Source organism: Candoia aspera, chromosome 2 (assembly GCF_035149785.1).
Source record: "Candoia aspera isolate rCanAsp1 chromosome 2, rCanAsp1.hap2, whole genome shotgun sequence".
NCBI classification, from domain to species: Eukaryota; Metazoa; Chordata; class Lepidosauria; order Squamata; family Boidae; genus Candoia; species Candoia aspera.
The window spans coordinates 77,730,717-77,743,352 of record NC_086154.1 but is presented as its reverse complement, the minus strand read 5'-3'; the positions used below and the strand labels follow the sequence as shown (position 1 = coordinate 77,743,352).

Below are 12,636 nucleotides of genomic sequence, written 5' to 3'. Positions count from 1 at the left end.
TACTGAAGGTAACTTTGTTATAGGTTCAGGTGCCACTGAACCTATAACAAAATCTAAAAAAATAAATAAAATGTGGGCACTCTCTGATGAGTAGCGCACAGAAGTATCCTGTAGACAATTCAGTATTCTTAAAATAAACCATGGGCAGTTGTCATAGAACTGCTGGTAGAAGAGCTGGTTCTCTAGTAAGTCACACTTATGGCTTAATCGTATTGTCCTAATTATAGTTTATCACATGTCACATGCTGATGAGGGACGACTCTAAATGTTCACTATTACAGGAAAGACAATATCATGATGCAGCATTGTGGCATTTTAATGGATTTTTTTTTCTTAACTAGCAAAGCGTAAAATCTATGATGCAGATTTAGGTATCAGTTGAAGATTTCTGTTTGTATAATCAACATAAAGAGACTTAAATTGAAAGACACTTATTGGAAACTCTGTTAGTTTTCCATTATTGATTATTTAAAAGGAAATAATATTCAAGGAATCAGCTGCCTCAATACCTTGAATAAAATAGATGTGCTTCTTTTCTATGCTCCTTTACCAAGAGTCAAGTGAGAAAATGGAGCGAGTGACCAACAAAATCCCTCACAAAGTCTACCTGCCACAGCCGATGTATTACTCAGAAAGCCTGTTATTATATTCCACTGCCAGTTCCCCTTGATGTTTATATACTAGAAAGTACAGGGTTTTGACCAAGTTCTCAGGAGAATGGGGTGAGCAGTAGAGCCCACTATACTGTCTACATGGCAATTTCTTACATGTACTGAGTAAGGATAGATTAGGGCCTAGCTCAAAATATCAGATCAAACTAGAAACAGATGAAAAATGTATACACTTTAAATTTTTATATAATTCTTATCCAACTCATACTTTCCAAATCTATACATAAATCACAAATTGCTTGTGCACAATGTTTATACATTCCTTATCTTTGGAATACAGTTTGCAGGTCAGGAAATAACCACAAGAATCCATATTAGGGGGAAAATGTACAAATGTACAAAAAGATCACAAACTTGAAAAGGTTTGACGTGCATTTTTTGTCTCAAATTTCCAGTGGAGGTAAAATCCTACTGAAACAAAATCTTAATGAAATTCTCAGATTTGCCTATACTTTAACTTACATTAGTTCTTCTTTGTTTATTTCAGGGCAATGAGAATTATTTCTGAGTAAAAATGCATAGGACTAGATGTAAGGAAAAAATATAACTATACCTTAGACTTTCTTGCTCCTTTCTTTCCACTTGCTTTCTTTGTTGTGGTTTTCTTCTGTGATGGTGACTTTGCTTTTTTAGCTGGGGGTGGAGTGATGATTGCTTCCAATTTTCCTTTTGATCCCCGCTTTTTTGCCAACAGCTCTGGGTGAATATTTGGTAATACACCACCGCTGGCTATGGTGACACCTTTCAACAGCTTAAAGGGAAGCGGAACAAAAAGGTATCTCTGAGAAGTTTTAAAACTTGAAGACACTTTGATTCTGAAGAAAAGGCTAATGAAATACCCAAATTAAGACTTGGGTCCTTACTTAGTGATGAGGCTCTGTGCCAATTTCAGACTTAACAACTGTTGATCTATTTTCCACTGATATAATTAAACTGAATCAATTTCAAATTATTTAACAGATCCTGAGTTATACATTTAGATAGAATAAGCAGGAATTTTAAAAAGAAAGAATTAATAATAATCCCTGACCCTTAAAATAATGGAATGTATTTTCACCTGATTTAACTCTTCATCATTTGCTACAGCCAACAAGATATGTCTAGGGGTGACACGACCTTTCTTGTTATCTCGTGCTGCATTTCCAGCCAATTCAAGAATTTCCGCTGCCAAGAAAAATAAAGTAGTCTTAATACTTCTTTTCTGGTTTTCAAAATGGAATGACAAATGCTATCCAGGAGTTGGAAAAGTGCAATCCTAAAATAAATAAAAGGACTATGACTCTGAGACAACCATATTAAGGATGGAATAAATGGGAAGAGACATTTGGTAAGAATTTATTGCAGATAATCTGGCAGCATCTCATTTCAGCATAGGGATGGAGGACAATACAGATCTGTGTGACATTCAGAGGTACTCATCTGTGCTAGTTTTCCCCAAAGATGTATTTCAAGAAGCATTTTAAATGTATTTAGCACATTTAAAAGGTCAACTAAAGAGACAGCCTCAGACATCAACCAGATTTTTAAAGTATTTTGCTAATAGTAACTTGATCTGGAAAAAGTTAATAACTGTGTATGGAGATTATACACAACATATGTAAGGGAAGGAGCAAGGATTAGTTGTCCTGCTGAAGAAGCAAATGGAAATACCCAAATTTTCTCTGTTTCGTGGCACTGTACACTAAAAAGCAACCGCAGGTAAAGGAAGCAAGAAGATTTAAATGCAAAGAGGCACACAGATGATTACAGAGGTAGTTTTTTTATTTCAGGTCCAGATCAAACTTTGCTCTGCCAGAATGCAGCCACCGCCACAGCTTTGTCATTAGCTTGCTGTAGGTCATTGACAGTACAAGGCTCTGGCAATAATCAGCACACCATCAGAGAAATAAAGGCAGTTAATATATCAAGAATGCAGAATCAGCAAGGCAGAATATTCAATGGATATAAAAGGTTTAATGAATAACTAAAGTATGCATATACATAAACATATTTATGTTACTGGTATATTTAAAAGCAATAATAGATTTTGTTTAAACAACTTCCAGTAAACACCCTATTCTGTCAGAGTTCTGTTACTTAATTTAATGGATGATTTTAATGATGCTTTTAATCATATTAATTTTGTGATATCTTATACTTATTTTCATTGTTTTAAGCTGCTTCAGTACTGGAGTATACTGAAAATTGAGGTATAAATTCAATAATAAATGAATATGGAGTACATTTAACAATGTCAGGGGGTGTATAGTTCTATCAGTTATACTTTTTTGGATTTTTTTTCACAAATAACTCTGGTCATTAAAGTTTATTGGGAAATCTATGCTTTTAAGACAAGCTGCAGATATATTTTATTAATAACAAAAACATTTTTCAATGCAATGAGAAGGGGGCAGCAGTGACTACTACTAAAAAATTGATGAGCACAGTTAAAATGACGACAGCCTCACTAATTCTATCTTCTGCCTAATTCATGCACTAGTGTACTTGTTATCAATATCGACTATAATTATTTGCACTGTCCAATTTGGGGGTGGGATTCTCTTCCAGAACCATATTAATAAGTACGTGCTAGTAACCAATTCCATTCACTGCATTTATTAGAGACCAGGAACAGATTTCCTTTTGGCATCTGATACAAATATACAACGAAGTTATATCATAACTAAAGGCTCTATGGGTATTGTTCTTTGAAATTCCGTAGGAATATTTTGTTTGCCCTTCGCCTATCTCTTAAGAAGCTGCTCCTCTGTAAAAAGGAAATTCCTCTCCCCCTCCCCCCACCTTGATCCTTTAGGTATCCCAGTATCTTGTCAAGCACAGGAAGCAAGTATGCTTGAAGAGGAAGTTTAAATTTGTGAGACAGCAAAAAGAATTCAAGTACAGAAGAGAAACACATGCATCCCACTCTCACAGTCCTTGGTTGACGCAATATAACAACAACACATTTTTACACCTGTTTGGGGACTTTTATAGGTAGTTTGAGGAGGTTTTTCTTTTCAATACAAGTGACCAATAGTTATATTTTTCACAAAACCCAAACCCACAACCCTACAGCTTAAAAATCTGAACCCCCAAGCCAGGAACTTCTTCTCGACAGGAAACAGACACACAGATCTTTTCCAACTTCTAGCAAACAGGAAACTTCACATGTAACTTACACCTGCAACTGTTTGACTGGTTCCCATGAAACATTCTGGTTTTTATACCAGATTTCCATTAATATAATTTGACACAGGTTTAGCCCAAATTTAAAGCATATATTAAATATGAGAGCAGGGAAATCCTAAGAGATTTAGAATCCCAAGGTTTACTAGGTGTATCTTGGTTCACAGAAAAGAGAAGACACATACATTTACAAGAAGCTGTTCTTCAACACATGCCTAAGGATTTTTCAGTAACAGACCTAACAGTTGCTGGGAATTATAACTTCCCTCCAAGCTCTTTTTTGTTGCCCAATTCTGAGGAGTTGGAGGTGGGGGCATTTTGCTTGGGGCTCTTGAACGGAAAGCAAATAACCAAATCAATTTTGCAGAAAGCCAGTAACAATAGTATTAGCAGCCAGTCAAATGCTCATATCCAGGGAGACATAAAAATCCCAAACCGTAGTCATGGTCAGTTCTCAAATAGTCAGGCTTAAACACAAAATTGAGATTGCAAGCTACGAGCAACATACTAGTGAAAGGCAAGGCTTGTGGCAAATGTTGAAAATGCAGATATTTCACAGTTCCATATAAAGCTCAACTGGAATGATTCCCACTCAGGAGTCAGATAACAATGTCACAATGTAGCTGCAGGAACTTACCTATTTTAAGGACTCATTTGTAAAAGGCTTAAATTTGCTAAGAATATTATGCACCCTCTTTTGCACACTAGCCTGTGTTTTATCCGTCCCATTTTTATTCATTTTTGTGAAAACAAATAGCAAATACAAAGTGGATATAATCATAGTTTGGAAAATGATAAACTTTCCTCAAGAAGAGTAATACTGTTTACAATGACTATGTTCTGGATTGTAACTAAGGTAAATGTAAAAGGAAGACACTTATGCTGATACTCTACCAGTTTCCTCTCTCACTATTTCCTATAGTCCCAGACAGCTGGGGGAATAATTTTCTGGCAACTTTGGTTAACACCCCCCCCCCAAATCTGTGATCTTCAACTGTGAACATTTTTAACATGCATAATAGATTTTTGATGAGCTTCATGATATATAGCATTAACCAAGGTCAGAGCTCTGAATGTAGTCCAGCCATTCTTTTTCACAATGATGTTCCAAATACTGTAGAACTCCCATGTTTTAAAGCAGGGTCTTGCATATAAAACATTAGTACTGAAATGGAAGTAACTGATGAAACTCAAAGTTTAATGTATAAGGAACAAAAAATTCATAAGGAATGATTCTACAATGTCATACTTTTGAAATTTAAATGTGGGCTAAATGTCAGCTCTCTTTCTTACACCAAGTCAAATCTGTTGTTCATTATGGAACATGAATTAAATTCTAAATTTGCATGATGGTTTCTTTTCTCAACATTTAGTTCAAGGAAAAAGTCCTTGGTAATTGTCAGGTGTTCAGGACCTGGACTTTTGCTATGCAAATGTGAATATACCTGACAGCTAGGAATTCTGACTTCATCCAAAGTCTGATTAGATTTTGCTTCCTCTTCTGGGTAGAAATTTTGTTTCTTGAGCAAAACCATTTCTCTGATTTCAAAAACCTTTGTCTTTCTTTACTTCACTGCAATGAAGTAATAATGTTGAGAATTTAGTTTCTAACAGCTAACAGATGACATGCTGAGCAGTTGCCAGCATTTCTAACACCCCCAAAAGCCAGCAAGAGAAAAGCAAGGGGTGTCTAAATAGCGTGTGAAACTCAACCCTTCAGCCAAAAAGAAATCTAAGAAAAAGTCCAGAAACTAAGAGAGGGACACTAGCATTCAGAAATAAATAGGTAATAAAGAAACCATAAATAGAATAAAGAATTTCTAAGCCATAAAGGTACTTTATTCTTCTTCTCTCTCTGTTACATACACACATCAGTTTTCTATTCAGATCATATAATTTTGAATTAACAGAATAATTTTCTGCATTATTTTTTTTGCACATTCTTTCATTTTGAAAAAAGGTATCTTTTTCCTACACATACTTCTTTAAAAAATGCCACTTACCTTTGACTTAGTTAACAGTCAACAATGATCACTCCAAGGATGTATCTTGACAAACCCGTTCACCCAGTTAATTGCCCATGTGTTAAATGTTTAAGGGATGGCTTTTAACAATGCAGCTGGTTGAATGGTATTTAATGGAATTTACATTTTCACTTTAGAAACCTCTTGGAATTAAACCCCCCCCAAAGCCAAATCTCTATTTTATCCTTTCCTTTTACAGTGCAGGTGTTTCTACAAGGCAGGCTTCCAGAAAGCAAAAGGCGGGAAAGGAAGGAAATGTTATTCTTCAGCACTGTGCTAAATAATTAAAAGAAGTGTTTTGTAAAACATGTTAGTGTGAACAAAGCATTTGAAGCATAAAGCAGTGCCTGTGAAAGCCCACATGCAAAACCAACCATGTGTAGCTTTTGAAGCAGCCATACAAGCCTTCCAAAGGACATGGCTGGTTTAATGCTTCAAGGAGACTGCTTTATTCAGGCTAATGCACTTTGTGAAGCACCTCTTTCAAACGCTTTGGTCAGCCCTCTTCTTCTTCTTTCCCTCCTTATTGGCTATGGAAGAAGTGGTGGAAAAATATATAGTGGGAATCTATGTTAGATGTCTGGTGTCAGTCTCGTGTCAATTGGATGCAAACACATACACACCAGTGAACTTCCAACAATGAAAACGGAAGGCCACACGGTACAAGTGCCACCTGGAAGCACCATCACACAAGTTTTGTAGGAGTCTCAAGTTGTATTTCGTTGATATATCTGATGCTGTAGCTTAATAACTCTACAACAGGAGTGTGATCCTATGCATATTTATTTAGACATTCAATTACTATTTATTGCATTTCCATCACACTTTTGCACTGGAAATTCATGACAGCATACAGAAATTCCAAATCCCCTGTTTTTATCCTCACAACAATCTTATGTGGTAAATTGGGCTTAGAGAGAGCAATTGGCCCAACATCATCCAGTGAGCTCCTTTTTCAAATGGGAACTTGACTCTTGAGCTTTCAGATCTAAGCCCAAACTTAAACACCATATTACATTAGCTCTCAATGGAGTTCAATGGAGCTTCTTCTCTCCTAAATGAATTTTGAACTGTAACTACAAGAAGAAACTTTAAAAACACAACTGAAAGAAGGAGCAAAAACTGAGATCAAATGTAAATATAAGCTGTTTTTGGGCCCTGATAGAAAAATCATCTTGATCCTTTCATACTAGCTTCCTCTGTCCCATTCTTTCTTTTTCCTTCTCTCAATCGCCCTGTAAAATGGTGTTTCCTTTGCCTACCAGTTTACACTTCATTGTTACTCTTTAACAGTTTACACATGCTTTCCCCCCCTTTTAAATGCATTTAAACATGATTAGACTAACCACTGCCAGATGTTGCTTGAGTGAAAGCAGTATGCAAGTTTTGGCTCAACTAGTTTACAACTCAAGACAAGTCTTGTGCTCTTAAATGTGTTCTTGGCTTACATTCTTAAGTTCCAAGGGCATTTACTATAAACTTGTAATTACACAAATTAGACACCAGTCACATCACATGTGTGTCCCCTCCATGTATTAACATCAACAATTACAAAGTATTAATTTGGATACACCACCAGATAACACCTTGTACTCTCTGCTGGAACAGAGGACTACCTTTCCTTTCTTATTGCTAATAAGGAACAATACAGGTAGAAAAGAAAGGGAGGCCTAACTTTAGCCACAGTCATTCATTCCTACTGTGTACCTGTTCCATGATTTGAACAAGCTAGTAATCTCCTCTCCCAGGTACCAGACTTGCCATCACACAATTGGGGATGGCTGGATTTGTTCCACAGTGGCAATTTTTTTCAATCATCTAAGCCACATGAAGGATGCTAGTCTTTGAACCTCATTTTCCATTTTCTTTTTTTCCCAAGCAAGAAACTTTTTAAAAAGAAGTTACCAGTGGCACAATTAAAGTTGGTGCCATCACAGGAGGATTTGGGGGGACCTTACCCACTTCTACCCTCATGGACCTAGTAAAGCATGTCATGGGAATAGGGGTTATGAGTGATTTCCTTACCTTAGGGGTCCAGGCTAACTCAAGAGCAGCAGAAACACAGAACGTAAATGTGTGGCAGGTGTGTGTGTGTGTGTGTGAGAGAGAGAAAGGAAGAAAGAAAGAATGAATGAAAGAGACTGTTTTCCCACAGCCTGTTTCTATCCTATTTCCCCCCCTGAACTTTACTATTGTGGCAGATATCTCAATCTCAATATCTTCAATATTTTACCACTTTTAAGAGTCGTTGCAATACAAGATCAGTGGCAAATAACTATGATAAATAAATAAATAACTTTGGAACTAGCTCTGAAAGGTATTTTAAGAACAGGATACATATTAATTAATATTACACTTCTAGAAACCATATATATGTGTGTGAGTGCATTTGCATGCCCAAACTAAAATAACAGCTATTGTAAAGGAAAGTAACAACCTAATTCCAATAGAACCCTGTTTTGTTTTATAAGCCCTACCGGACTTTGTGACAAAAATGATAGTAAACGGAAAGTCTAAATATAACCAATGACCACTGACCATATATTCCCCTATGTCAAAATTATAGTCGTCCCAGTTCTCCAAAGTGGAAAGGATATAAATACAGGTAGTTCTCACTAAATGATCACAACTGGGACTGGAATTTTAGTTGCTAAGCGAGGCAGTCATTAAGCAAATCCAGCCCGATTTTACAACCTTTTTGTGGTGGGTGTTAAGCGAGCCATGTGGTCATTAAGTGAATCACGCAGTTCCCCATTGATTTTGCTTGCCAGAAGCTGGCCAGGAAGGTCGAAAATGGCGATCGTGTGACCATGGGACACTGCAACGGTCATAAATGCGAACCAGTTGCCAAGCACCCAAATCGTGATCACGTGACTGCGGGGACACTGCAATGGTCGTACGCGTGAGGGTGGTTGTAAGTCGGTTTTTCAGCAGTGTCATAAGTCGAAACCATCACTAAATGAATGGTTGTTAGGCAAGGACTACCTTAAACTTACAATGCTTCTGAATGACTAAAAATGCTTCAATTTTCCAAAATCGGGTACAGAAAAGGAAAAAAAATAACAGTATGAAATATACTACTAAGAAATATGGTATATTTTATTTTTATCAAATAAAAGTCTTATTCAATAATCAATAGTAATAAATTGCTAAAAAAACCCAAGAGTCTGTAATTAAATTCAGATACAGCACTGAAATATCAAAGAGCATAAAAATATCAGAAAAAAATAAACCAAACTGAAATCAGTGATCAATCAAACCTTTATTGGCATTATAAAAGCAATAAAATACAAAAGGCATTAACATATCATGAGAGTAACAAAGAAAGGGTGATACTTCTTAGCCTTTTGGCTAAGATCAAGTGTAGTATCTGAAATCAGTGTTATAAATAAGGCTTTTATATCTGTTTTTGCAAAAGACAGATTTCTAAACACGATGAATATTCTGGAAGGAATCTAATACTTAACCATAGAGATGTGCTGATACTAAACACAAAGTGTCACTAGTTTAGATAGTAAGGAACATCCTAATCTCAAACATTTATACTGTTGCCTGCTGCCATAGTGACCACGAAACATTGGCAAGCTATCATGTTTTCCAAATACCCTCAATGCAGCATCCATCAGCATTTACTTACTGCAACCACAGAGTTAAAGACTACTGCTTCTTAGGTGGGATAAAATGAAGTTACACCAGCAAGCTCTGAGCTTTTGCTTCACAAATGGCAAATATGCTTTTGCTTCATTTTGACTGAGAAGAGAAGAGTACGCACCAATTACAAAGGACCAGAGATTTAACTTCTTTCATTGGATTACTCAACATCCTGAACCTGTATATATACTAGTTGTTGAAAAGACAGGAAGAAAGTTAAGGAAAAGATGAAAACAAATATTGTACAAGAATTAGAACTGAAATCCAAACAAGCAAAACATAGTCAGGAGGCAGAAAAGTAATGATTAAAACAAGCTGTAAAGCTCTTTGTTTTGTGCATTTATAAAGCTGTAAATGCACCTAATTTATTTTTTTTCACTGGCTTTCACTTAAAAGGAACGATCATAGAATAATGCTCTTCAAAGTATAGGTAAATGTCCTCTTTTTTTTTTCCAAAGATAGCAGCAAATCAATTTCAAAAGGTTTTAATTATAAAAGCGTTTTGCTCATTCTTGCCACATTAGAAAACAGCTACAGGCCCTGCATTTCCTCATCCTAATCTCACCTCTTCATTACCTTTTGTAATTTCCTTCTAATTTCTCTGTTTACTCTGCTCTCTGGTGCCTGCTTCATTTATGTGACCTCCCTCAAAACAGAGAGTCATCCGACTACAGTGGCAAGCCTCTTGGTAACAATAGGGAACTTGGATGGGCTCAGCGGTTCTGAGCTCAGAGGTCCTTCAATGACACTTCACTGTCACATATAATGTGGAGCCCTCTTCAGACCCTTTTATCAGAAAATGATCATTCTTGCTGCTTATGAAGGGGTTCATTGCTTGTACCAATCTGAGAAGGTTTCAAACTAAATATTTTCTTTTCAGTATTAGTCAAGTTCATCCCTTTAATTTGGACACACATAACATAAATATAAATTAAATATGTATCATCCATCCATCCATCCATCCATCCATCCATCCATCCATCCATCCATCATGCCACATATTCAAAAGGATACTGTCATTTTTCATTGTTTGAAAACTTTTTGCCCCCTCTTATGATGCATTTTAGGTAATATTCAAAACCTTTAAATGTGCATCAAATCGAAGTAGTTTTACGGAACACAGAGGTTACAACCAACATCCTTTTAGAAGAAAATCACACATAAAAAACTGCATTTTAAGACTCGGACACAGTTGCCCCGTGTTTTTAAATTATTGTAATTTTTCCAGAGAAGGAAAAAGTAACAGTGTAGGTTAAGTCAGTTCAAGATAATGAATTCTGACAACAAACATAATGAGGACTTAAAATGACTAGTTAAACACATGGGCAGGAGTGTCATGTTCGCTGATTCAATGTAGTTTATACATCGTAACGTTTCACATGCCATGGCGCTGACGCGCGTTTCTGTTTGGGAGAGAGCTGCTGTGAAACCTTGTACCAAGCTCTGTATCTGAATTCCTTACAATGGAATGTGTTTGGGTGATGTTATCTGTTCAAGGCCTTTTCCCGCAGACCATCAGAAACCATTAGGAGCACCTGGGATTGTGAACTTGGGAAGATTCTATGGGGGGAAGGATTTCATTTGCACCGAGGGTTTTTAGTTTGAATTTGGCGCGCTTTCATCATTCTCAGCTTTCTCTGTGATCCTGCATACTATTCTTTAATAAATCAGATATCTTTGAATTCCTGTTCATGACTCTGACAGTGTTTTAGAATAGGCAACCATTACAAGGAAAGAGCTTTACTGTTCATGCATTCAATGGCTTAGGAGAAGTCTCCATAAATGAATCGATTCAAGAGCAAGCTGGTGAGTTACAGCAGTATCTGAAACTTCTCAGGGTTTTGGTGATGCCATAAAGCACAAGAACAAAACCTAAAAATCAGCAACTCCAAGGGGAAGTTATGGTACTGGGATTTTTTTTGTTTTGTTAAGTGTTTTAAATTTATAAAATGCATGAATCAGCAAGTCACTTCCAGTTGAGTAACATGTTAACGGACAAAGCAGACAAGTTCCAGGGTTCTTCCTATTGCACTTTTCTAACAAACTATATCCAAGTATATCTGAGGAATGTATGTTTTGTTAATCACCTGCAGTTTTATAAACTTCACTCTTTCCGTGTGTTTTTCTTCAGCTCAGTACAGCAGCAAATTAACAGAAATTCCCATAAACTTAATTCCTGTTGTCTTTAAATTTTCTCTACAAGATTTCTCTACTTTCTGCCTGCATTTAAAAAAAATGTTTTACAAACACATGGGAGTCACTGTAAATGGAATTATATTAATACAGCATACTAAAACTCCTGTAAAATAATTAGTTCAGAGAAAAAAGCAAAAAAAAAAAAAATCATGTTTGGCTTATTCATGAATACAGTATGTCACAAATCCATTCGCCACGGACTAATGGCATTAAGGGCCTCTACATTTTGTTAATGTTCTAGAATTACAATAACCTTAGAACAAACAGAAAAGCATATGGAATTTAAGAAGCAAATAGACCAAGGCTATTTTGAAGGCTCTTGTTTGAACAAAGTTTAAATATTTCTTAACCGTCATAAGCTCCCAGTTCAAAGAAATAAATATGTTTACAATCACTTGTCTTCATTTATTGAATTCTTTCAGTGTTTTGAATTTTTAAAATCCATATTTAAGTTTACAAGCATCTAAATATGTCTGTTGAAATTAGCAGCTTTGATTAAGGTGCTGGACTAGGACTGGAGAAATCCAGATTCAGGTTTATTCTCAGTGATGAAAGGACAACTGGGTGACTATGGGCCAGTCACTCTCTCTCTCTCTATCCTACTTCACAAGGTTAGGGTTAGTTTAAAATTAACGGTGAGGAGACTTCCATGTATGTATCATGTGTTTCTGTGGAAAAGTGAGATATAGATGCGGTAAATGATAACTAAATAACTAAATTAACATGCATAGGATTTCATTGTCAATGCAGAATTATTAAAATACAGTTTCAGGCATATGCTGTGGGGGAAAATGGAAGAGGAAGTGTGTGTACCACCCTGAGCTCCTAGAAGAAAGCTGGCATATAAAACAAACACATAAATAACACATCGTGCAAGAAGAAGTGACCTTTGGAACATTAAATGGGTATCGATACTGTCATCACAAGAA

The 12,636-nt window shown here is 36.2% G+C and overlaps 1 protein-coding gene and 1 pseudogene across 8 annotated transcripts in view; one reads left to right on the top strand and one right to left on the bottom strand.

Annotated features, from left to right (window-relative positions):
• The window catches only part of LOC134489540 (core histone macro-H2A.1), a 46,523-nt gene that overhangs the window by 18,598 nt on the left and 15,289 nt on the right, over positions 1-12,636 (bottom strand). For all 8 annotated transcript variants that reach the window (XR_010067139.1, XR_010067137.1, XR_010067135.1 and 5 more), the window contains exons 3-4: positions 1,729-1,835; positions 1,225-1,422 (exon numbers count right to left, since the gene is read on the bottom strand). Coding sequence is in view for 3 of the 8 variants with exons in the window: in XM_063292287.1 (XP_063148357.1) it covers positions 1,225-1,422; positions 1,729-1,835 (305 nt within the window). In the remaining 5 variants the exon portion in view is untranslated. The remainder of the gene's footprint in view (positions 1-1,224; positions 1,423-1,728; positions 1,836-12,636) is intronic.
• Positions 9,193-9,365, top strand: LOC134492634 (U2 spliceosomal RNA; annotated as a pseudogene).